Here is a 26,410-nt window from a genome sequence, read left to right on the forward strand (position 1 = left end):
GTGCAGCCACAGAAGCAGGTTGATGTAGCACAGACTGATGGGAAACACACATATAGAAGTCTAGATGTTACCCTGAGTGACCCTTTGCACATGTTTTTTCTTAGATGAAATCTCTTAAATTCCGACCAGCGTCTGATCATGTCCAGACACTCCAACTCCTTTGATGCCCCAATGGCACCTGAACTAAAGCAGATTGTGGAATCTTTTCTGAAAACTCAATAAATATTTCTTCAAGGAAGCCTGGAGAAATTTATCTTAGATTTAATTTCCACTTTTTTGTCACATTAAACTTATATCAGCAGTGGACACATATTTTCCAAGACATGCTAATTGTTTAAAGCTACAGTTTGATAGTTTTTACAAAAATCAATTTGTAAACACATGGCAATGAAGGAATTTGCAGGTAAACATATTTTATTTTATTGTGTCTTTTTACAAAGTTAATTTCCACTTGTTTGTTATTTTTCATCCAGAATCAAGCTCCTGTTACAAATTTGAGAATCTCCCCCAAAAAAGTGAGTATACCAAACTCTTTCAGCATTTATTTTCAGTTAAGGTGCACTGTTTGAAGCAATATTTGTCTCTGGCCATGTGCAATGTGTGAAAAATGAACATCTCCTGGGGCAAGCCCAAAGGAAAGGAAGTAATTGTTTCGGCACTCTGCCTCATTTTCCTGTCAGCCAGCCACTTATTAACACAAACAGGGGACTGACATTTGAACTGTTTGTTTTTGCAGCAACAGCTGTACATCAGCTCTGAGTTCGGGGTCTCACAGGTCTCCCTGCACCGTTGTCACGCCTACGGCTCGGCTTGTGCCGACTGCTGCCTCGCCAGGGACCCATACTGCGCCTGGGATGGACTGAGCTGCTCTCGCTTCTATCCCACTGGGAAAAGGTAGAGGACTCTTTGCAGCTTTAGGGTCTGACTTATCCATGGAAGCAGCTTATCTCACTTTGACAAGGTTTAAAGAAACATAAGCATACTGAAAATACAGGAAAACACTGTGGAGGATAGTTTTTGTAAATACCGTTCTGTAGAGCCGACCCACAGTTAAAAGTCTAAACAGTTTCCAGGATGTGTGGGGTCTGCAGAGATGTTAACTGTCCCTTTTCTGACCCTTAAACTGTACAAATTCTGGATGGAGGGATGGTCAGCCCTGATGATCTTCTCTAAAGACCTAACTATTAGTTGTAATTTGGACCTGTCTTGTTTTGTGAATGAACCACACAGTGATGAATGTGTGCAACACAGACTGAATGATGGTAGTGTAGAAGATGACCAGCAGCTCCTGTGGCAGATTGCACTTTTTTTATTTGTGAGAAACAGCTCCTGTCACAAGGAAGGGTGGTTCCTGGAAGCAGGAAGTGATCGAAAGTAGACACAGTGTTGTTGAGGACGGGGAGGGAGTATCGGGGGTGTTTTCCGGAAGCCCACCTTCATCTTCAGTCGATACACCTCCTAAATAAAATCTAGAACAATCAATTGTATTCAAAAGTCAATTAGTTTCCACCACTTTCCCTGCCCCTGCTGATAAAAGCCCCTCCACAGCATGATGCTGCCAAACTACAGGCAGGACTTCTTATTGCTTAAGTTGGTAACTTATTTTAACCTAAAATTCCCCCAGAAAACGTAGACGTTTGTGTTTGTACTGTGACAAAATGTGTAAAAGTTAAAGGGGTGTGGACAGTTATGGAAAGGTATTTTTTGTCATTTTCACCAAGAATGTTTTAAATAATAATGTACAACAAAAATGAAGTCAATGAGCAGACAAGCAGCTGATGCATAATCTATTCAGCAAGAATAGAACACGCTGTCAACATGACTGGGATCCATCAGTGCACACTTGAGTGCAAGCCATGTCACAAATTCCACTTGTGTTGTTTCCCCTCCTTTCCAGTCCAGACATAACACAGACAAGCAGGAATGAGCGACACCTCGAATTCAAACTTAAATGCCTGTGGTCCGTTTGAGACTCAGCTGTTTGTCTCCAGACGGTTCAGTCAGTCACGGGTCAAGTTTAGTTTGGTCCACGAACAAAAGGCACAGTTTCTGTGCTTTTCTTCTAGAACTGCTCTGAAATGTGTTTACATGCTCCTCTCCCCAAGCTGTTGCGTATGAGTGCACACCATTCGGCTGAACAACATGGTCAGATTTTCCTCATGTTGTTTTGGCACCAAATCCTTCTAACACAGAATGGAAAATTTTGTATTACTGTGTATTTTTTCATGGATTTATGTGCTGTATTCATATTTTTTCTGTTTTTTTTTTAAAGGAGAAGCAGGAGGCAAGATATAATGCATGGAAATCCACTCACTCAGTGCAGAGGATTCAATTTAAAAGGTATTTAAAACAACTGATATATGGTCACTTTTACACTTGTATTGCAAATGTATTTGTTTTCTGGCTAATTTAGGCTACACACCCACCTATTGACCTTGGCTAATGTATAGGGAGATAATGATTAGAGTATTTTTTTTTCTGCTGCCACATGACCGCATAAAAAATCACCATTGTGGCACCACAGGTAAAGATGAGTAAGAAGCCTTTAAATAGATACATTTTTCTGCAGTATCTACAATACCACAAATAAAGAATTTGGAAAAATTCAGCCTTTAATTATGGAGTACATGTATTCAGTAAAACAAAACAGTTACCAGTTATGAAAGAAATCTTGTGCCACCCCCATTTGCACCCCTAACAATTAATCTGAAATAAACATAAATGAAGCATTTTTGTAATTTATACAAAAAAAATTCTTAACCAAAAAAATCATGATCTCCTGTTTCTCTGAATTGTAAATGTGGTGATACACAGAGACCTATTTCTCTTAGTCTTTCTTAAAAATGGGAAAAACAAGAGAACATTTCATGCTAGTAAAGTACGTGTTCATGTATCTTCCTAAACCATTTTTAGATTATGAAGATATATCATTTTATTTAAATCCATTCATGAAGACACATTTGCTCATATATACAGTCAGAGAAATAATTTAAAAGTTCAAAACAACTGGAAGTGCAACAAACAAAACTAGATGATGACCCTAGTTTATCTGGTCACCATGGTACAAGCAAGAAGGATAGTAAAAGACAAAGAAAAATCCAAAATTCACTGTTACAGAACTGCAAAGCCTTTTTAGTCCTACCAAAACAAAGTCAAGAGTTTGCTAAATGTTACAGGAACTTTAACCAAGGCTGTGTACTTTGGTCAAATGAAGATTTTAATTTTCTGCAAAAAACACTCCAGCTGTGCCTAGCATCAAACAAAGAATGAATGTTTGGAAAAGCACCTCAAGCCCATTGTTAAGTATGATTGGGAATCCATGATGCTGTGGGCCTGTTTATGTTCCAAAGGCCATTGGAACCTTGTTGGTTTGCATGGCACATTAACTCTTTAAATTAGGCTACCATTATATTATTAATTACAATCTGCTTAACTCTGGCAGTAAAAATGTAAATGAGTTTTTTAACAGAAGAATATGGCCAAAACAAAAAAGCTTCTTCCACGGCCATCTCAGTGCAGGCCTACGTGCAAAAGAAAATGTGTGAACTGTGAAAGAGGAAAGAGCAGAAAAGGGGATGAAGACAACACAGAAAATAGGTCAAACATCCCATTCACAGGATTTTATGTGAAGATATACACTGCCTGGCCAAAATAAGTCACCACCAGAAAAAAGGTCACACACTAATATTTTGTTGGACCGCCTTTAGCTTTGATTGCTGCACACATTGGCTGTGGTATTGTTTGGATGAGCTTCTGCAATGTCACAAGATTTGGTTCCATTCAGTGTTGAATTAATTTATCACCAAGATAATCGGCTGACCTCATTCTTTGGGCACATAATGTTGCTGAACCTCCAGTTTTTAGGGTGATGTCCAATCTTTATGCTTCCTTGCAAACTGTAGCCCTTTTTTCCAGTTAGCCTTACTGATCATTGGTTTTCTTTTGGCTGCCCAGCTGTTCATTCCCAATCCCTTGAGTTACCTTCGCATTGTACATGTGCAAATGCTCTTACTTTCACTATTAAACATATCTATGAGTTCTACTGTTGTTTTTTTTATATATATTATTTAGCAAAACGTTTAAAAGATTGCCAATCACGATCATTTGGGATTTTTTTCTGACCACATTTCTTCCTCAGAGACTATCCTTCCAGTTTTCAATAATGTGTGAACAGTTCTTGGCGCAATTTTAGTGGATTCTGCAATCTCCTTAGATGTTTTGATGCATGCCAATGATTTGACCCGTCTTAAATAGTCTGACATTATTTCCACGACCAAAGGATACGTCTTTCAACTTGGGGTTAAATAACTTGCTGCCAGCTGAAAGATAGTCGCCCATGCAGTAATTATCCAAAAGGAGGTTCATAACTATTAGCTTAGTTAAATCCAGGCAGCGACTTTATTTTTGTCCAGGAAGTGTATTTTAAAATTTTGAATATTTTCTCCACTGAATTATATTATTGAGCTCAAATCAAAACTTCCCTTTTTCTAAACAGTCCTGTGTAAGATCATGCCGCTGCAAAAAAAAAAAAGCTTTATTTAATTTTAATGATTTCTTGAATTCTTTACCAGGGGTACAGAGCTGTAAACTAGGCGCACTGACATAGTTATGCTATAATCGACAAAATTGGTGCTCATATATTTCCATTCAATAATTAAAGCTACTATGTAGGGGATTTAATTCAGATGATTGTGTTGTTTACTGAGAGGGGAGAATCTGTTCCCAGGAGTTTCCTCATTACAGTAAAAAATCAGCATCTCTAGATTAGCAGGAGTTTGGAGAAGCAGCCATATGGGCATTACCACTATTATTAGTTAAAATCCTGTCAGCCATCCTGCTGATTGATTCAGGCATTTAAATGCAGCTTGGATGGCATGGTGGGAAACTGAGTTGGCTGAAGTATTTTTTTGTGTGAAAAATGTCTAGAAGGGTGTTTAGCTGAGCTGCTGAAGCATAAAGCTGAGCTTAATGTCAACATCTCAACGTCACTCCTGAGACTCCAGTGAGATTTGGGCCAATCTGTAGGCTCCATGTCTGTCAGCTCAGTGACGTCTGATGTGCCTTTTCTTTTGACTCAGAGCATGTGTGTTTATCAGCTTACAGGAACGCTGTGGAGATAACACAGTATGGAGTGAAAAACAACACCACCTTCCTGGAGTGTGTTCCAAAGTCTCCTCAGGCGTCCATTCGCTGGCTCATTCAGAGGGACAACGACAGGAGAAAAGAGGTCGGTCTGACATTTGAAGAAGTCAAGAGTCAGCATCACCGTCTGGTTTGTCAGTGATTTATGATCTGCGTTTATGGGTGTCCATAAAGTGTCCATAGAGGTTGTTTAGGATGTAGCTAATTAAATATCCTCTGTCTTATCCACAGGGACCTGCTCTGATTAGTCTTTAAAGGTTCCATCGAAGATAATAACACAATGTAGCAATCTTATAGATAATGAGACAATGTAGTATCTATTACATATACTGATCCTCCTTAAATGGTTGGAACTTTTTAAATGACTGGAAAAGATTGAAAAAGGTCTTTACCTACATGTTAAAAACAAACCCTTTATAAATGTAACTTTGGATCTGAAAAAAGCAATTTTTTAGAAAAAATACATACTTGGTCGTGATTTGTATTATTTGTAAAATATATTAGCGTTACGGTGTGTAGATGAAAAACCTTTGCTGATTTTTTAAATAGTCTTTAAAAGTGCAACATTGCAACAACAATTAACAGTTTAAATCTACAAGGGATAATGTGAGACATTGGAGTTTTGGGTGAGAGATGAAATAACACCAATTGTCATTCTCAGGTTTAAGGCTTTTCTGTTTGCTGCTGCTCGTTGAAAATGTGGAAAATACTTAGGCTGAAGTCCAAATTTGGCTCCCAGTGAGAGGAGACACCACAGCCACAGCCTGCTTATTAGTTCTATCAAGGTTGATCCAGAGATGTTTTTAAAACTCAAAATCCTGATCGAAAACTTTTCTATTTAAGAGACTCTGTTAGAACTCTAATAGAACTTGACAATCAGCTAATCCTGCTCTGAACATTCATTTTCAGTTCCCTTTTGAATTTCCCGTTAAATAATGACATTTCAGGTTTGAAAAGGTTAAATTTAATTACATTACTTAACTAATCGTGAAGTATATTTGAGAAATAACCTATGAGCAATCACATTTGGTCATTAGATCCAGTGTAATTATTCGTCCTCCAACGGAATCCAAATCTTCTTCCTTTCTGTGAATATGACGTTAGATGGCTCCATGATAAACAAGTAAAAATAATTTATATAGCACCTTTCACAGATAAAAATCACAAAGCACTTCACATTTAAAACTCAATTGAATAAAACATGAATAAAATACTAAAAAGAATTTACATTTTGGACTCATTACTGATAGATTAGAAACTGATTAGAAAATCGGCATTTAAATTATGGGACTGATAAGATTTTTAAAGCATAAGTATACTTCTGTGACCTCATTATCTACTACATTTAATGGCCCACTATTTGTGAGTCTTTGTGTTTAGCAACAACTGTCAGAAAAATATAAATAAAATACCTTAATATTGTACTCACCTGCATACTGCTGGCATTTGGGCTTTGAAGCACAATCTCTCAGGACCTCTCCACAACATCAAAGACTCCTCTATTTCAAACCAAATCACCAACTAATATACCACAAGCTACAGTCAAAAGTTGTAAATCCTCATTTGGGTTTCATGTGTTTTTACCACATTTACATTTTCAGTAAGTCCTCCGTAATATTTAAAGTCCTATCTCCTCTCATCGTGTTATGGATCAGACCTTCAGCCTGAGGAAGGATCTCTGGTTTAACATCAGATGCAGGCAGAGAGCCTACAAGGTACCCTACTCTAATGCCCAAGTATCTGGACATTTATTTTTGTGCCTGTGTCTGCATTAGTTTGCACATCTGACCGTCATTAGCCTACGTGGTGGGCAAATTGTATCGGCATCCAAAACCAACATCACAAGATATTATAATTTTATGAATATGTATAAGATGCAAGGCAGGAAACATTAGGAATAAATTATGCATGTGTTAACCTGAGAGGTTACAAGGACTGGCAGAAAATCTTTAACAGAAAATGACAGAATATCAGAATACTGGTTATTGTTATAGAGTAGAGTACAGTTAGTGTCCAGTTTAATGGTAAATGGCAACGTATTTATACATTTTCTGTGGTATTAAACCTACTAGCTAGTCTTTTCTGTAAAGTCCATCAAACTCACTTTAGATATAATTTGTCACCTAGAGCAACATATCATGGCTGGTTTTCTATGTCTTTATGCTATTTGTTGTAAATTGCCATTTGAACTAGTCAAATTTCCTCCCAAAACCAAGCCAGGCATACATGCCTCTGCTGACATCACATAAGGCAACTGATCAGAGTTCTGTTCAGAAGAAAAAAACTTTAAGGACTCATTGAAATTTTCCTGCCTCTTCTCATCAATGCAAATACAGAATAGTTTTGTATTTTCTGAAATCCTGCAGAGAAAACTTATAATTTTTAACCCGACTTTGTTTGTCAGAGTACATTTATATTTGAAATAATTATATCGCTGGATGGTATCTTCATTGCAAAAATGTGTTACTATTAGATTTTACGACACAAGACAGAAAATCTTTCAAATGAAGTAGAGTGGAATTATTTCATTACATTTTCAGCTCCACCACTGTAAATAGTGTTTAGGTGTGAAGCAACATAAGTTTCAATGAATATGATGTTTTTTCATATGATTAAAACAGGTTTTCTACACATGTCAGAATTACTTTTTCACAGTAATTTGATGGATGGATGGATGGATGGAACATTTTGTCAACTGGATAACGAGAAAAGTTTCAAAATAAAAATATTTCCCCATACTTTATTTTCTTTTTTCATATTTAAATTCTTAAATGAAATTCCAGACTTTTTTTTTTCTTTTCTTTTCTTTCTGCTCTCGGTGGAGGAGGATGCTTTTTCTCTGTCTCCCGCACCCCTCCCATATCTGCCCTGCTTCAGCTATGTGTCTTGTCTTTGGAGCCTCTTCTTGCATATCTTCCAAATTCTGAGTTATGGATTTGGTCTGCTCTTACTGGTGCAATGTGCAATCAATGAAGAATGGCTACCAGGCTGGTCCAATTTAGCCATGAAACCTCCCACACTAAAATGACAGGTGTTTCAGTTTCAGTGTCCAACCCCTGTATATACAGTACAGACCAAAAGTTTGGACACACCTCATTCAAAGAGTAGTCTTTATTTTCATGACTATGATTATTGTAGCTTCACACTGAAGGCATCAAAACTATGAATTAACACATGTAGAATTATATACTGAACAAAATGTGTGAAACAACTGAAAATATGTCTTATATTCTAGGTTCTTCAAAGTAGCCACCTTTTGCTTTCATTACTGCTCTGCACACTCTTGGCATTCTGTTGATGAGCTTCAAGATGTAGTCACCTGAAATGGTTTTCACTTCACAGGTGTGTCCTGTCAGGTTTAATAACTGGGATTTCAAGCCTTATAAATTTTTCTTTTTCTTTTCCTGCTCTTGGTGGAGGTTGACGCTTTTTCTCTGTCTCCCGCACCCCTCCCATATCTGCCCTGCTTCAGCTCTGTGTCTTGTCTTTTTTGGAGCCTCTTTTTGCATATCTTCCAAATTCTTCCAAAATATGGATTTGGTCAGCTGGTCTCTCAATGCAATTGATCAAATTTTCTCGAGGAGAAGACAGGGTGAAGGAGAGCCCAACTTGTCTGGACAGGATGTTTTTCTCTGGATACACAATGGACTCCTGGCAGAAGTGGAGGATTGTGTGTTTGTCGATGATGTCAGTCGAGGATGTGGAAGATGTGTATATAATTGGATGTTTGATATCTGGATTTCTGCTTTTTGGAGTCAGCGGTTACCTGGCATATCGAGAAATTCGGAGAATGTCAGCAGCTGTTCTGGCCATTGTAAGGCTGCCTGGCATGTGTGATGGGATCTTCAGGGCGATCAACACTCAGACTGAGATGTTACGTGAGCTGAATCGCAGACTGGATGTGATCCTTAGGATCGCAGGCAGGTTGCGGTTCCTGGACTCAGGGGTGAAATGGGATAAATCTTGGAGAAAGATGTTCGCTCGGATCTGGCGAAAGACCAGGAATTTGGCTGTTTGGATTCGCCTTTGAGAAGCACCAGCGAGACTTTCAAGGCAGACGGAAAATTAAGAGTCAGCCTAACCCAAATAATTATTGTTTTTCTGAATCTGGCTCCCCTGCACGGCCTTGATGGCTGGCTATCTTCAACTTCTCCTGGAAGTTATGTAAACATGACGCTCTGCCCCCTCCCTTCCCTGAGGACATCTGTGGACCTGCTCAGAACTTGGCCGGTTGATGTACATTCCAACGAACCATCAAGGACAATGGCCTCTGTGACAGTGCTTCATGGACTTACTTGCACACACTCACTTACACACACACACATGCTCAAGATAAACATATGCACCCCCTCACACCAGCTTCACCGTTCCCAGCATGATGTTTTGTAAACTTGTTGCTTCTTTGTGCTGAGGTTTTTTGCAATTTCAAACTGTATCCTGCTAAGGATAAAGTGTGAAATATGATTTTTTTTCCTCTACTTACCTAATGTGGCCTCTTTTCTCATCAAGGGCTGTGAGTGGGCAGCAAAGCCTCGGTGACCCATCCCCCCATTGTCTTGTGTCATGATGTATGTTTGGATGGGTTGTACTGGAATTCTAATTTCCCCTCAGGGATCAATAAAGTATCTTTGAATTGAATTGAATTGAATTGAATTGAATTGAATTGAATTGAATTGAATTGAATTGAATTGAATTGAATTGACTGCAGGAACCCTGCCAGCAAATTCATAAAGATTATTTTGAGGTCTAACTTAACCAGATCGAGGAGTCACGTGCAACTTATTGCCTGTTTTCTTTATATAACTTTGATAGAAATGACATAAAGTGTAATTTTAAGCGATTTATCCAATTTAAACATTTTCTATTCATTCATGTTTCTGCAGGTGAAGCTGAATGATCGCGTCCTTTCCACTGAGCTCGGCCTCCTGATTCGCTCTGTCCAGCAGTCTGACCAGGGTCTTTACTACTGTCTGACCACTGAGAACGGCTTCAAGCGCACCGTCGCTAAAATCCGCCTTCATGTGCTGAGCGAGGCCATGGTGAGTCTGCTGACGGACAAGCAGCCATCCCCTTGGGCATGGGGCAGCTCTGTACACCCTAAGGTCCTGCTGGCAACATTCAGCCCTGCAGAAAATATGGCTGTGCAGCAGTACTGCAAAGAGAGAAAAGATTCCCAAAAGCTTCAACAGAGGCAGCAGCAGTCACAGCTACCTGGACCCCTCAGGGGGGACCTAGCCAAACTAAGGCCCCTATTGGACCGGAGGAAGAGCCGCAACAGACGCCATCACCTCCCTATGGTCTGATGCAGCAAGATAGCAGCAGGCGAAACTGACACACATGCCTGCCTCTGCTCCTGTGCCCTTCAAAGCAGATCCAAACCCTCATCTTTCTGCTCTCAGCTCAACTGCTGAGCTGCGATGTACAATTAAACCAGAAGGTTGGTTTGGGGAGATTTAATCCCTTCAAAATCCTGTTTTCTCACCTGAGGCAATGCGACCAGATGGCTGTGATTTTTCAACCATGAGTTACTTATTTGCATTGATCATCACAACATGATATGAAACGGACATATTACGACTTCCTCTGATAAACTCTGTTCTCAGAGGATAAAACACTTTGAATACAACTATTGTACCATGCTTTAATTTCTGAGTGAAAACTTGAAAGTGTTGTCTTTTAATGGTCTTTAGCTATTGCCATCACATACTTATAGATGAAAAAGGGACATAAGAGACATGAATGCATTTTCAAATTAGAAATAAACCATTATGAGATCACACTTTTCTTTTAATTTCAATCTTTAATTGTTATCTATCAAAATGCATTCTGTTCTTGGTACTATAGATCTGCATATTGTGACAGTACCACCATAAATATTCACAGCCCCTTCTTTGGTTATTGCTCCCGTGTTAAAGATGGATAAAATCCTAAATAAATCATGTTTTATTGCAGCAAAATAATATCCCACTGAAAAATTGCAGAAAAATCCAACCTCAAATTGAGTACATTTATTCAGTGAGGAAAATAATCATCTGCTGTGTTGCTACCGGATTTGAATCCAAATGGTTCTGGTTTTTCAGAGACATCAAAATGCCCACACACATGAGCCCACAGCGTCACAGATCCTCCACTGTTCTTAACGGTAAGCATAAGGTGTGTTTCCACCCAATAATAAATTGTGTTACACTGGACCCACCTTGAATGTTTACTACAAAAAAGGTCAATCTCAGTCTTATTTAATAAAAGCGTTATCCAGAGCCATTTCTAACTTTGCACCGACTCTCTCAGATTTGCCCAGAGCTGCAAAACCTGCATGATCCTTTAAGAAAGATTCAATATCTGGTATGTAAGATTGGTTTATTTTTTTGTTAGAGAACCATTGTTTAATTTCTGTGTTTAGATTTTAAAACAAAGAAAGAATGAATACAAAGAGAGAGCCTTTGACACCTTATTGATCCATGTCTGGATTCAATTAAAGCAACCAAACTCAGACATTTCTCTGAACAACATGGACATGATGAGTCAAGGGAGAGTCGTTCAGTGGGAGCACGTTTTCCACAGTCTTCAGGAACGTGGAAATCCCATTTTTTAGATATAGTGAGGTAGTCTGAGTTAGACCTTTGCATATGTGAATAGAATTTTTTTTTTGCAACCTATAGGTGATGTAGATAGAAATTGTTGCTTTTGTACAAAGTATTTGATGTTTCTTTTAGTCTTCTAAATTAATATTCTTGACAAGTTTGGTAAAAATGTGTTTTTTGTACATAGCTTCAGCGTTATTTACTAGCTATGCTGGCATCTGCAATTTAAAGAGATATAAGGTATCATTTTTATTTTGAAAACGGCATGTATCATCCCTCATACAGATCTCTGCTTCACATGTAATAAGCTATGTTACATTTCAATTTTTCATTTCAACTCTGCGTAAATTTATTGTGATGACATCTATCTATTTGTATTTATTAATGTCTTAGCCTAAATAAACCTGCTCAAGTGAAGCTCAGTTTTACATAAATCTAAAAGCTTCTTTTAGGCATGTATTTTTCTGTTGTGTAGATTTTCACCTTCTAATGCACACCAGAAAGACATCCATCAGCCAAACAAATGTAATGGTTTAACATCTGCAACAAATACAGATTTTTTGTTTGTTTTCTTTTTTATTTATGGCAAAATTGTGAACAAAGCACATTTATAGTAACCATATATGGGCCAGCTGTGGCTTAGGTGGTAGAAGTTCGTCCTGTAACCGGTGTGTTGCCAGTTGAAACCGCTGCTCTGTCCGTCTCAGTCGTTGTGTCCTTGGGCAAGACACTTCACCCATTTGTGGGGCCGATTGTATGGCAACCTCACTTCTGTCATTTTGCCCAAGGGCAGCTGTCGCCACAATGTATCTTACCACTGTCAGTGTGTGCATGTGTGTATGAATGAGTGAATGACTGACTGTAGTGTAAAGCGCTTTGGGGTCTCTGGGGACTTGATAAACGCTATACAAGTTAAGGCCATTTACCAATTACCATATATGTTAATTCGATAACCTTACAAATATTGATATCTTTGAGTTTGAGTTCTTATTAATCGTATTTAATAGTTCTGTCATCTTCAATCATAAAATATAAGGTGAAAAATCTATTTAAAAACCTAGTAAATCAGCTTACACGCGGGTATAGGTGATAAAGTACTGTGCTATAGCCTGACCAATAGTGAATGATTTCCAATCCTACCAGTCGTAGAAGTGGCAAATCAAACAGACACTTCTTGGATCTTCCATGATGTTTTCCATCAAAGCCCAGATGGTTCCTTCAGTTTGATTTAAAAACAGCTTGAGAGGTTCTGATTTCAAGAAGCTTGATACAGCACTGATTTGTCAGGTCAGTGTGTGAGGATGATCACAAAAGGGATGGCAGAAAGTGAAAACTAAATCAACTTCACAGTTTCCCCTGGAAGTCTGTCATCTTAGCTCTAGTATGACACCGTATCTAGTTGTTACCTTAGAGCTGCAACTCTACAGAAGATGTTATCTGTATTTTCTCTATCTTTTAGACTTCTGTAACATAAAATAACAGATCCTATGAATGTAACAGATTTGGAAAACCAGACAAATCAAGCAGCAGGCTAACCACCATTAGCAATACAACCAGATCATGCCTTTTTATGGAAAACACCATAGATCCACTCATGCATTTGCAAATGAATTTTGAAGAAGAATGAATTTGAATTTCCCAAATCAATTACTTTCGCACAATACAAACAAAAGAATGGACATGAACCTCCCTTTGTTTGAGATGCATACTGTACTGTACTTGGGATGCGAAGCTGGTTAAATTCACGTTTGTCAAACATTCAGTGTTGAATTTTTCATGAGAACTCCAAATTAACCCATAAATACCACTGAGAGCTTCCATTCATTCAAACTGACATAAAGGATCAATGCTGTAATATTGTCATAGCCTCTATTCTGTCTTTTGGAAAAAATGGTAACTTATCAACACAAAATAGGGAAGACATTACATATTAAAAGTTTGATCTAAAAGAAAATAAACCAAAACCAAGAACCCAGCATTATATTGGAAAAATATTGGGAAATCCACACACTCAAACGTGCAAACTCAACGAAACCCTTTTATTTGTGCATCATTTTATTAGTGTAGCTGATTAAAGGGTGTTTGAAATCAATAAAGCCAGCTCATGGTCACCACAGGCCAAGAATGCTTTATCACCCCTTACCATTCAGAGTCACAACTGTATTAAAGAAAACATAAGACAAACGATGGAAAAATCTTTTTTTTAGCTTTATTCATTTTGAACACACTAGTTTAGCAAAGTATATGAACATATGCACTTCTATATTTCTGTCATAGGGTCTCAAGTAAACCCATTTCTCTCTCCTTGGAGACATAAACGGTTTACCTGACATTTACAGGAGTTTATATTTGGTCTCCCTTAAGAAATCCCTGATTGAGGTTATGTTAGTGCTGGAAATCAAAACAAGAAATGGCAAAGAAATTTAGCTCTACTGAGCGGTTAACAAAATCACAGTATTCCTTCCTTTTGGAATAAAAGGATATCTGACATTATAAATAAGACAGAAATTGCAACAAATTGCAAGTCTATATTAAAAAGGGTTTATGTCGCTTGGCGGTGTGAATACACTGTGCTCTTATGCTCAACAAATCTGCAATTTTCTACGCAAGCTTGTTTTGGTTATGGCTCCTCCGCACCTTCCAGTAACCAAGGAGACAGAGAACAAAGATGACAAGACCAACACCCAGGAGCACATACTGTATGATTTCCAACATCTGGATACGAGATAGGAGCTCTCTCTTAAACATGTCTGCTGTTTCATCATCCAACGTTGCCGTCTGTTTGAAAGCAGAAGAAAGAGAGACAGTTGACATCACCTTCTTCACATTTTGTCATGTTACAAGCACAAACTTCAAAGTATGCTGGGGAATTTTGTGTAATAGACAAACACCAAAAAGTTTAAATTTCTTGAAGAAAAGGCATCATTAAGACCAAGGAACCTATCAGGCATGAATGAGTTGGGATATCCCAAGCTTTGAACATCCGACAGAGCTCTGTTCAACCCATAATCTGAAAATGGAATGAGTATGGCATAACTGCAACCCTACCAAGTCAGAGAAGCAATCAAGAAGCTCAAGGTAGCTGAAGGAGCAGCGGAGACCCACAGCTCAGGTGAAACAATCTGTCAATGGGACAACTATTTGTCTTGCAATCTACAAATCAAGCCTTTATGTAAGAGTGTCAAGAAAGCTGATGTTGAAAGAAGATCATAGAAAGTCTAATTTAATGTTTAGCACAAGGCATATAGGGGACACCACAGACGTGGTAGAAGGTGCTCTGGTCAGATGAGACAAAAATCAAACCTATTGACTTGAAATGCAAATTCTTGTGTAGTGGAAAACTAAAACACAGCATCTTCTTTGTGAAACCTGGTAGTATTAATATTATGCTGTGAGGAATCCTTTTTTTCTAACAGGGACAGGGAAGCTGGTCATTGTTGGTTTTGGGATGGATCGAGCAAAATACAGGGCAATCTAGACAGTCAATTTCAGAGGAAATCTTGAGACTGGGGTGGATGGCTTGCTACACGTTTCAGATTGTTATTTGTTAAAATCTTTGAAATCAATGTCATTTTTCTTGCACTTCATTTATGCACAACTATGTAATGGTCTATCATACACAATCCCATCAGAATGCATTGAAGTTTGTGGTTGTAGCATGACAAAATATGGAAAAGTGTAAGGGGAGTGAACATTTTTGCAAGCTCTGATTTCTAGTATTCATATTAGTTTCCGTTTTCTCTTACCTCATTTAGCCAAACAAGAGGAAATATGGTATAGCCCTTTACTTTCTTGAGTACTCTGCAAAGAAAGAGCTCATCAATTAATGTCCAGAGTAAAATCTGTTTTTGTATACATTTTTGAGTTTGAGTTTATTATTTATTTGGTAGGGACAGATACAATAAACATAGATCATTATATGCAAAATAATCTGATGCCTGTATCATAGTGCTTATAGCCATAGCTAATTCGCAGCACCTGTCCCTTGAAGGGCTTTTAACAGTTAAAATAAATAAAAAGTTAAAACAATTACAATAAATGGAATCAGAACTGTCCAGATAACCAGTTAGTACTAATAAAATCACTGTAATAAAATTAACACATCCACTCAAGATCAAACAAATGTATGCCTCATATATAGAGTTATGAATTTCATATGACATGGCCACACTGCTGCTGCTGTGTGAGCCAGGATTTTGCTTGTTTTTTGAAAGTGGACAGGCTAGTCAAAGTCTTAATATTAACAGGAAGACAATTCCACAGGTTGGTTCCTTTCACAGAAAAGAAATCTTTTGCAAAAGATGTTTTACAAAATGGAACTTTACAGTTTCCACATGTAGCAGATCTCGTTGACCTGGAGGTGTCCAGTCGGTTAACAAATTTACAAAGTGGCTCAGGTGCAAGTCTAATCAAACATTTAAAAATCAACTTTATATAGCTAAGATTAATAAAATTCACAAAATTTAAGAATTTATATTTACTTAAGATGTGACAGTGATGAAATTGAATGGGCTTTTTATCAAGAATTTTTAAAGTCCGATTATAAAGCCTCTCGATAGGCTGTAAGGTAGTTTGACTGGTCTGAGACCAAACAGCAGTGCAGTACAACAGATGTGACAGGATCATTGTATTCAAAAAGACATGAGCACATTCCAATGTCAGACAGCTCTTGATCATTCTGAAACAGTTCATACCCGCCTTCATTGTTCTTACAATGCTTTAATGTGACTTTTAAAATTTAACTGAGGATCTAATATTACTCCTAAATATTTTTCTTGTTCTACCCGTTCAATTAGTTCTCCATTTATTTTGATGTTTAGATCGTTTGTTGTCCGAGTTCTTTGTATAGAGAAACACATAGATTTGGTTTTCTTCTGGTTTAATGTCACATAGGATTTGTTTAACCAATAGGATACTTTCTCTAGACTTTTGGTCAATGTGCTGCTGACAGCTGAAGGGTTTTTACCAGGCACATAAACAACAGTGTCATCAGCGTACATCTGAAGGCTAACTTCAAGACACACTTCAGGCAAGTCATTCACATACAGGCTGAAGAGAATTGGCCCCAGTATGGTTACCTGAGGGATTCCGGTTTTAATTTCACATGGAACAGATTTTACATGATCAATAACTACACATTGTTCTCAGCCCTGCAGATATGACTTAAACCATGATAGTGCCTGATGTGACATATTAAAAGATGACAATTTTGAAATAAGATGACTGTGGTGTACGGTATCAAATGCCTTCTTTAAGTCCAGGAATACTGCACCCACAATATTTCCTTTCTCAAGCGACTGCACAATGCTTGCCAATAATGCGCAGATAGCTGATTCAGTAGAATGGTTTTGTCTAAAACAATACTGGTTTGGGTGTATATACTGGTGTGTTTCTAAATATTGAGTTAGTTGTTCTGGAACTATTTTTTTCTAATAATTTTGACATTACTGGAACTAGACTTATTGGTCGATAGTTACTGACATCTGCGGTATTCCCGGACTTAAAGATGGGTTTAACTAATGCTTTTTTCCAAACATCTGGAAATGTTCCAGTTTTAACAGAGACATTTATAATGTGGGTCAAAGGCTGGATTAAAGTGTGAGCGTACTTTTTTAGGAACGCTGGGTCTATGCTATACATGTCTTTAGACAGAGTGGTATTCAGATCTGCAATAGCTTTCAAGACCGTTGCCTGATCCACTTCTCCAATTTTGAAAGAATTCTCATCTGATGCTGATATTATATTTAAATTATTACTACTAAGCTTTTTAAGAGCATATGTGTTAATCTTACTGTTCACAGAAACTTAAGACATTTATTATACTGAATACTGCTGCAGCAACTCTTTTCTTCTGAAGTGAAAAACCGTCCGAGTCTCTTTCACATAGAATGCCCTGTTCCTGCTTTTAGCATGACATTTACCCCATTATTTGCCATCTGATTCACAAAGTAAACACTCTCATCATGTTTAGGAGGTGTAAGCAATTTTCACTGTTTCTGCATCAGGTTGCAGTTGTCCCGGCACAGTCTCAGTCTGACCTGGTCCAACAAACGCAGCAGGCAGAGATATGGCCGAGAGAAAGAGATAAATGTTCTCTCAATGAACATTTATTGCAATCTACAAGGACAAGGTGTAGAGGCACTCCTCGAAACTGCAAGAATGACATCACGGGTGGTTCTTGCAGGAATCGTGTCCTGGGTGAGTCCCCTGGACCCCGAGAGCAAGAAAAGATTTCAACCATAGTTCTGAGAAAACCAAGAGTTTGCTATTTATTGTTTTCACAAGAAAGTAAAGACTGCAGAAATCACAAATTGTGTTTTTAAATATGTGCAATTAGAGTAGAATAAACTCATCACCCCCTAAAAATAGTTTTCAACAATCCCTGTGATAGTTAACGTTTGACCAGTTTTCCTTCAAAACAAGTGAGAAATCCCTTTAATTTAGTACATAGTCAGAAGATGCAGGTCAGACAGGTCCTCCCTATCAAAAAGCGCCACTGCAAAATGAACCACATATAACGTTGGATTTCTAAATGAAAAAGGCACCGTTTTAATGCTAAGATACGTACAGTAAAGACAGCGCTGTGGTTTGCTGCTTTATTGGAAAATGATTTACCAAAGATACTTGTTATGGTTGAAAGTTTATAAAAAAAATTATTTTCTCATATGTGGCTTTTACTCATGTATTTTGTGCCTTGTGACATTATTTTTTAGCAACAACAAAATAAGTTTTCTTTCCTAGGCTGTTATTACCTCTAGACATTATCATTTGTTAAATTAAAGACTAGAATAATTATTTGTTAGACTGGTACAAGTACCATAAGTGGTATTTATAAGAAATGCTGGTCAAAATTGAGCAAATTAATTGTGATGTTGAATTAATAAGCACTAACGGCCAAAATACAGACTTGTTCAAACATGTTGATCTTTGCTTATTTAAAACAGCACCAAAGAAAAATGCACTGGAGGATTTTTAAGGAACTCACAGAGCAAAGTGAACCCAGCAAAGGCGAACCAGGAACAAGTGCTGTTTGATACTTATGTTGTGTTCTGTTAAGTTCTGCAGTCGGAACTTTAATTCTGGGAATGTCAACAATCCAGTTTCATTGTGTCCCAGTTCAAAGTTCAAAAAGCAATGGTCCTGGCTAATTTGTATGGTCAGTGACCAGATTTACTATCAGCAGAACAAGATAACTGTTTATTTGTAACATTTTGTAACTTTAAAAAAACTATATTATGTTTCCTGAATGAGGATGTATAGAACTGTATGTGTGAAAGATTTAACGAGACAGAATCAACAAAAGTGCAAATAGTTTTTTTTTTATTGCTTTTACCCCAAGGTTTTATATACAAGGCAGCCATGCTTGTTTTTGTGGTCAGGGTTTTTGAGAAACCTCTGATTTTTCCAATCAGCATTATGTCTTGTAAGCACCTTTGATCCAACTTCCAAATTGGCTATTTCAGCTTTTGCTTAAAAGTAGCATATTTACACCGCCTCCATTAACCATTCATGCAGGACAAACGGATAAGAACATTTTTGGAAAACGTGGTATTTGGTATTGCTGACAACGACTGAACTGGAACATTGGTTTTAATGCAGGAGCAGCTGTTTGTCTTTGATACTGTGGACCATCTATTCACTGCATAAAAGTGGGTTAGAGTTGGTGGCCATTATTACTTCTAGACAAAGACGAAAACTCACATAAGCAGTGTGGGTCAAGCGGAAATGTCAAAATATTTTGGTCCCCCAGCCAAAATAGTTTCAGTTTACACCATCAAGTGAGTCTCTTTTAACACACATTGGACACATCTAGCTCAACTGCGCACAGACAAAACAGATTACTGGATTTCAGCAGGGGGTAATTTTATCAGAAATGTTGATGTTTCTGAATAGATTGGATAGAGATTGCTCTGTGATGTGCCTTGAAGAGTTGGCCACTGGCTATTGTATTGTTTCTGCTAGAAATAACACAAAACATTTTCTCCTTCCTCAGCTCCCTCTCCCTTCACTTGTCTCAGCTGTTACTAATTCTCTCCTGATTACTCTCACCTGGTTGTCATGTCTTCTCCTCATTCCTCTGTGTTTAAACAGTCTGGTTTTCCCTGTTACTCACTGGATTCCTCCATTTTACTGCTCCATGGATAGTTACTCCATGCCCTTCGCCTTGTCCTTGTGTTTTGCCAGTAAGTTTGCTGTTCATTTATCATTAAGTCACTATATGCACCATGCTGCTCTCGAGTTCCTCCCTGCACTTTGGTCCTGCTAACAACCTACAAAACCTGACATGATACTGATGTCTCAAAGCCCTGATCAACCGCATGCACTGGAGCAGTTAACAATTCAGTCCTTCTAAGGCATGGTTCTGAACCAGATAAGGTCAGATTCCTCCCTCTAGGTTCGACATCAGTCTTTGCAGATAAAGATAGAAGCCTGTTCAAGTTTTCTTTTAGTGTAACAGTTAGTGACACCTGCACAGGGCAGTAGACATTATATCATTTAATGACATAAATGTATTTGTGTTTAAAGTAAGGGTTAGGAGGTTAGGATTCAGCTCAGGGATTATGGCATGAGAGAAAATTATTTATCAGCTGCAAAATGACTGGAAATGTTGAGGCCTTCAGAATGGTGGAACCTAAAAACGATACCGGCAGTAAGATACTCTTGTTGTAAATGTATATATATTGTCATTATGTAAAGGCTGATAAGGTTGGTACACAAACCTATTTGGTATCTCTTCTTGGACTTTGCAGCTTTGCAAGGATGAAACTTTGCCAACTCCAATAACACCAAATACAAAATTAAAACGCTTCTAAAATTGGTGAAGAAAATTTAGGGACAACTCACGTGATGACATTTGATGGTCCGTAGATCATGTTCACTTGAATTCTCTTGGCAAAATTCAGAGTAAACCCAGTGGTCTGGTGGGAAAACAAAAGTATTCTCATCTTAAAATTAACCACTGAGCTTCCAAAAACAAGACAAAAAAATTCATTCGGTGACATTCACGTACAGGTTCAACATCCAGAAAGGTATTATGGTGCTCCTCGTGGGGGTTTAGGCCCAGCACTTCCTTCCGCAGTATCGGACTGCCATGCAGGAAGTGGGGCAGGGAGATGTAAATAGGTCGATCTGTTCAGAAACCAAATTAAATGTTAAATGGCAGAATCAAATGAAATGAGATGTCCTAAAGTTTTTAGGCATCCTGTAAAGCAACTGACTTTCTTGACAGGTTCTGATGTCCAGCACACCAGCTAATGTGCAATTTTTGCTGGTTGTCATGTCAGAGCAGTAGCATTTGTTGTCTGGATTGCCCACAGGGGAGGCAAAAGTGGATGGGGGAAGGGAGTAGCGGTACACATCAATTCCCTTCAGAGTTACAGTCTTCTCGTAGTTGGCCGACACAGACCTGGAGTCACAAAAACCAGAGGAATTATTTCATAATAAAACTGACGTAGTTGATTAGTGAGAGAGAAAAAACGTGCAAAGTTTAGCCTGAATGCCCAACATAACAGATCAGTTGAGTAGGTCCAGTTACAGCACCTGCAGATGTCTGATGAGAAAAAATAGAGGGGTTCCTTCTTGTCTATAAATGGAGCAAAGGAGGAAGCATCTAAGGAGCAGAAAGAAAATCTGTTCATACAGATTCAACATAGCGTCTAGTTGATATTTTTATACATATTGACTGATGTACCGTACCCGTCCCATTAATCATGTCACAGTATGTGTCGTTCCAAAACCCTAAGGTGCTAAAGCACAAAACAAAAATATAAATTATACATGTAACTTTTCAATATTTTCATATGCAACAATTTATCTGTGTGAAAAAAGTGAACAATGCCTGCTGAAAACGTCCGAATTCAATCATCAAATGTGTGCATGGCATAAAATGGGTGTACTGTCAACACAAATCTTGACATAAATTTATCAGGATGTCATTGTGGACTTGAAAAAACCAATCTATCAAAGCAATTTTAGTTCGATTCGTTGGGTTTGATTTGGTGCTCCGCACTATGATAAACTGATGTGGCTCTAAAAGGTTGGCAGAAACTTATGAAACACTGCTGAAATGTGACAGGTAAATACTTATGCTGTAAGTCTGCAACAACAAAACTTTACACAACTATAGCAGAGACTACACTTGTTTGAGAAAGTATGTTTTAGTTTTTTCTGGTTTTTTTAATGTACTGTGATGCTGTCACTTTAAAATCTGAGCAAAGTGTGCCTCTTCTGTTCATCTATTTCACAAATCTGCATGCAAAATAACCAGAACTGTGAATAAAATGGGACGTGGCATGTAAAAGATTTTTGTGTTGACCCAACAGATTAATCAACATAGGATTGTTTGCATGCTGATATTGGCTACTAGACACTCATATTTCTGTGGCCATATCTGCACCGGTTTGTTTTTATTAATGCCCAGGTTGTTCTTTTATTTCTCTTAAGTAGGCTGACCTCTTTTTTCTCCACATGTTGATCTTATTCACTTTTGCGATGTCATCTTTGCCAGTGAAGACATCGTAGAAACCATCGTATGTAGAATTGTACTAAAGAAAAAATGAATTCATTAGATATTTGTTGCCCATTGATTATACAGCTGAACTTACCAGTTACTTACCACAACTTTATTGAAACTTATAAGATACTTTTCCTCAAAACCTTCTCGAACCTTACTTATCAGAACCAGTTTGTATGTTGGATCTAACCAGGTGCTTTATGGAAGTTAACATGTACTTTCCTCAAAACTTACAAACCAATTTTTCAAAAATTACCAAGCCGTTTCTCAAAATATATAACCACATATTTTCAAGAACTTACCAGTGATTTTCTCAGAACCTAACAGGTATTTTCCATAAATTTACAATGTACTTTCCAGAATTTACCAGAACCTTTTTCTGAAACTTAACTTGAACTAACCAGATACTATGTGTAACCTACCAGGTATATTCTGGAAATAACTTGGCCAACTTTAGGAAAGCACCTTGTAAAAAATCGCCATATATTAGCCTGATTCCAGTAAGTACTCAGCAAGTTTCTGAAAAGCAACCATAAAGTTCCACGAAAGTTCCTAGTAGGTAATTAAAATGCCTGATAAGTTCAGGGAAAGTCATTTGGATAATCCTGGACACTTCCAGGTAAGTTCTGAAAAGTAACCTCTAAATCTTTGCATTCCTAGTGACTAACTGCATTGATCTTTCTCCATTTTTTTTCCTTATTTTGTAAGTCTTTACTCACATCTAAGAAGAAGCCCACAGCTCCTTTCAGCATGGGATCTGTGTAGCCCCAAAGCAGCTCCTTCACTGTGCGACGTTGGAACAAGGAGGAGTTGGTGGACTTGATTAGGTATTCTAAAACTGAATGGAGCTCTGGAGCAATTGCTGAATAAGCTCCCTGAAAAATAAACAAAAATGAATCAAATTTGGAGAAGCAGTTTATAGAAAAAGATCTTGTTGTACAAGGCATCAGCATAACCCATAATAATATACATGTAATTGATTCAAAGAGGTATTTGTTCCTCTGAGAGATAAATCTGAAAATAATCCACTTTTATGACTCTGATGTTTGATAATAACAAGCAGAGACTCCAGACTCCATATTTGCAATTCCATACTCCAAAGCAGGACCAATGCACCACTGTAAACACAGAGCGAAATATCAAGCTTTAAAACAATTTTTGGTTGGGATTAAAACAGGCGTAGGTTTGTACTCTTTTTCTGCTTTGGACAAAACCAAAACAGAATGGTGTAGAGGGAAATTAGCCAAAAAGGCACTTGCCAGAAAGCTTTTCTTCCAAAGAGCTTTCTAGTGGGAAAAATAAGGTGACGTGGAATGAAGAGTAACAAAGTCTGCTCTGTAAGATACAGAAGATAAATGGATCAAAGAGCAGCTGGGTAACTAGGGTTCAAATGCACTCTTGGACTAATATGTTGGTCTAACCTTCACCTGTCCTGCTGAAGGTGTTGTCTTTAAAACCAGCAGGTGAAGATAAAAAGAATAAAATCGATCCTTTCTAATTGGAAACACATTCTGTTATTGTTTAGCTGTGTCTTTCAGCAACTGATCCTAAACTTTCTCATCTCCCTTTAAAAGTTGCATTATTAGCAATTCAACCCTAACATTTGTATACAATTAATCCACCAATAACTAACAGGGTCGGTTGTGAAGTTTGTTATTCTGAAAGCTATAGTTATTAGAAAGCAGTGTATCTGACTGACAGCTGTGGGTAGCAAGTACCTATGTCAGGCTTGGTAATTAAAGTATATAACCCCAGTTTTATACATATACTGCTTTTTCATCTCACTTTCAACAGTCGTAAAATGGAAACAAAATTAATAATGTACTCTGTGGAAACAAATATTACTAGCTATTAAAGCCATAAAGATATGTTTGCTCATTCCACAAATACAGAATCCACAATTATCAGGATCTCTGGTAAAGTCATATACTTACTGGGATCCCTGCTCTCAATGCATGGTATAACCTATTTGCCTATAGGTCTTCGTCTTCTCCTATAGCACTTCAAAAACAGAGAGATCGATCTTTAACTATTCCTTTTTTCACAATGTCTCTAAAACATCCAGGTTCTCTTTAGTATTTAAGTCTGGGGACTGAGATGTCCATGAAAGAAGATTGGCTTTGTGTTAAGTGAGCCATTTCTGTGTTGACTTTGCAATAATTTGTGGATCATATAATCTAAAAGACCCAGAGACAACCCAGTTCCTCCTTTCTGGTAGCAGCATTTTTAAAAAATGTCCTGATTTCTTTGGCAGAGAAAAAGATCTATTGCATGATGACTACTCCACCATACGTAACAGTGAGCATGAGGTGCATTTCTACATATTTATCCACACCAAACCCACCTGGGGTGTGCATGGTGACAACATTAACTTGGATCCTTGTCCAGCCATAATGGCACAGTTTCAGTTGCCTTAAAACATTTTAATTAGTTGGGTTTTTTTAAAGAGGAAGTTGATTTTTCAACAACAAACCCTTTTCCAAAATCACACTTTACTGTTTTATTTTTTAAACCAATTATCCTACTTACATTATTGCTCCCAAATAAGACTGAGTCAAGCATCAAAATATAAAAAATGTCTTTTTTTCTTTGATAAATTATATGCATGCTATTTTCTTCTCTATCTTGGATGTTTCCAACCATTTCAAGATACTCCAAGAAGATCAGAACTCTTTGCAAATACACTGTCAGATGTCAGAAATCACCTCTAAAATAAGTCTTTGCAGACCAAAGCAGCCCACCGCAAGTCAGCACAGCTTGCTTTGCCGTTTCTTCTAACAGACTCCAAAATCAAAGAGGCATTGCATATTAGCAGCAGAGCTGCATGAAATACAAACATGCCTGCTATAATACTTACAGCCACAGCCAGGTTGAGCGAGGTGATTATGTCGTCTTCTGTTCCCACTGACATGGATGGCTCAAAGATGGCACCGTTGGGAAGCAGGAAGGAGACGGTGTGATTGGCGTGGAATGTTATGTTGTCTTTTGCGAGATATCTTGTCCTAAAAGAAGAAATTTTATCATACGACAACATGATAGTGTGACATTACATGTGAACAATTTGAACAATGTTTTTCTACCATTAGTTTTAGATCAAATTATCCTAAATAGATTTCTAAAGAAAGGGAGATAATAAATTAAGCTCACATGTAGGTGTATGGTCCTTTCTCTATTACTACTGGTGGCGCACCATGATCCATAACCTCCAGTGGATTCTTTACCTCAAAGAGCCAAAACTGCCGATACACCTTTGCCCCTGCAGCCGCCCAGTTGTCATAAGCTGTCGTTCCTGGCTCAATGACGGCTTCCTATACCCCGCAGACACACAGACAAGCTATTTTTAACATGCCTCAAGACTGCCAGCAGGCCAGCATCTCCACTGACACATTAAAAAAAGGTGGATGCTCTCTTTTAATAGGAAACCGGAGAGATGTCAGCTGTAAAAGCTCCTCTGAAAGACTCACAGATGGTGATTGTTTGATGGATCAGCTGTGCAGAAACTAGTCATATTTAGCTTGTTTTGCAGTTTAAAGCAGCTTTCAAAAAAAGCATACACCTCATCTTTCTATTTTCTCCTGATTCACCTTGATCTCACCCACACACACACACAGTGACACGCTCTGTCACTCCCTACCCTCTAAGTCAGGGTGAAACTGAACTCCATACCTGGTTCACAGTCCTCTGAATGATGATGTCGCCCACAGGAATGAGGATGCCTCCCAGGACAGCTACAAGAGCCCCAACCACAGCTCCGGCTATCAGCCCGCACCTTCTGTTACAGCAACCCATGGTGGTGTGTGTTTCCCTCCTTCCTCTGTGTGCCTGTCTCTTGGCTGCCTGTTCTTCTGTCTCTGTCTGTGGCGTGTGCTGCAGCTTGACTGCATTTGTGTTCCAGGCAGCAGAGGAAAGCAGCACAGGCAGGGCTATACCATCTGAGGGACTGCCTGTGCTGCTGAGGCCAGGTAAAGGTGCACACACCCCCTGGCTAAGGCCCAGGAAAACTGGTCATTTGCATTATCCAATGGTGAGGTGGGTTCAAGGGTCACTATAGGTATTGGTAAAGATAACCACATCAGGCTTTGCCGAAAGATTCAAAAGGGAAAACTGGCTTGTCACTTTTGATAATTACCAAAGGTTTGGTTTCTAACCTTTTAATTTTTATACTTATTAGAAG

General features: G+C 38.1%; 2 protein-coding genes across 4 annotated transcripts in view; one reads left to right on the top strand and one right to left on the bottom strand.

Annotated features, from left to right (window-relative positions):
* Positions 1 to 12,151, top strand: part of sema3c (sema domain, immunoglobulin domain (Ig), short basic domain, secreted, (semaphorin) 3C) — a 74,085-nt gene extending 61,934 nt beyond the window's left edge. For 2 of the 3 annotated variants that reach the window (XM_047389689.1, XM_047389688.1), the window contains exons 14-18: positions 474 to 515; positions 737 to 894; positions 2,273 to 2,340; positions 5,097 to 5,272; positions 10,026 to 12,151. In XM_047389689.1, coding sequence (XP_047245645.1) covers positions 474 to 515; positions 737 to 894; positions 2,273 to 2,340; positions 5,097 to 5,272; positions 10,026 to 10,445 — 864 coding nt within the window. In that variant the 3' untranslated portion in view covers positions 10,446 to 12,151. The remainder of the gene's footprint in view (positions 1 to 473; positions 516 to 736; positions 895 to 2,272; positions 2,341 to 5,096; positions 5,273 to 10,025) is intronic. The other variant, XM_047389690.1, reaches the window with a different exon arrangement.
* Positions 12,152 to 13,918: 1,767 nt separating this feature from the next.
* On the bottom strand, positions 13,919 to 26,187 carry cd36 (CD36 molecule (thrombospondin receptor)). The gene is made up of 12 exons (XM_047389691.1): positions 25,903 to 26,187; positions 25,384 to 25,544; positions 25,094 to 25,238; positions 22,956 to 23,111; positions 22,176 to 22,267; positions 21,420 to 21,469; positions 21,264 to 21,333; positions 20,942 to 21,129; positions 20,734 to 20,852; positions 20,568 to 20,641; positions 15,470 to 15,524; positions 13,919 to 14,501 (listed from the first exon to the last, which is right to left on the bottom strand). The coding sequence occupies exons 1-12, from the start codon at positions 26,023 to 26,025 to the stop codon at positions 14,325 to 14,327; spliced, it is 1,410 nt and encodes a 469-aa protein (XP_047245647.1). The 5' UTR covers positions 26,026 to 26,187; the 3' UTR covers positions 13,919 to 14,324.
* Positions 26,188 to 26,410: the final 223 nt, after the last annotated feature.

This window comes from Girardinichthys multiradiatus, chromosome 17 (genome assembly GCF_021462225.1).
Source record: "Girardinichthys multiradiatus isolate DD_20200921_A chromosome 17, DD_fGirMul_XY1, whole genome shotgun sequence".
Classification (NCBI taxonomy): domain Eukaryota; kingdom Metazoa; phylum Chordata; class Actinopteri; order Cyprinodontiformes; family Goodeidae; genus Girardinichthys; species Girardinichthys multiradiatus.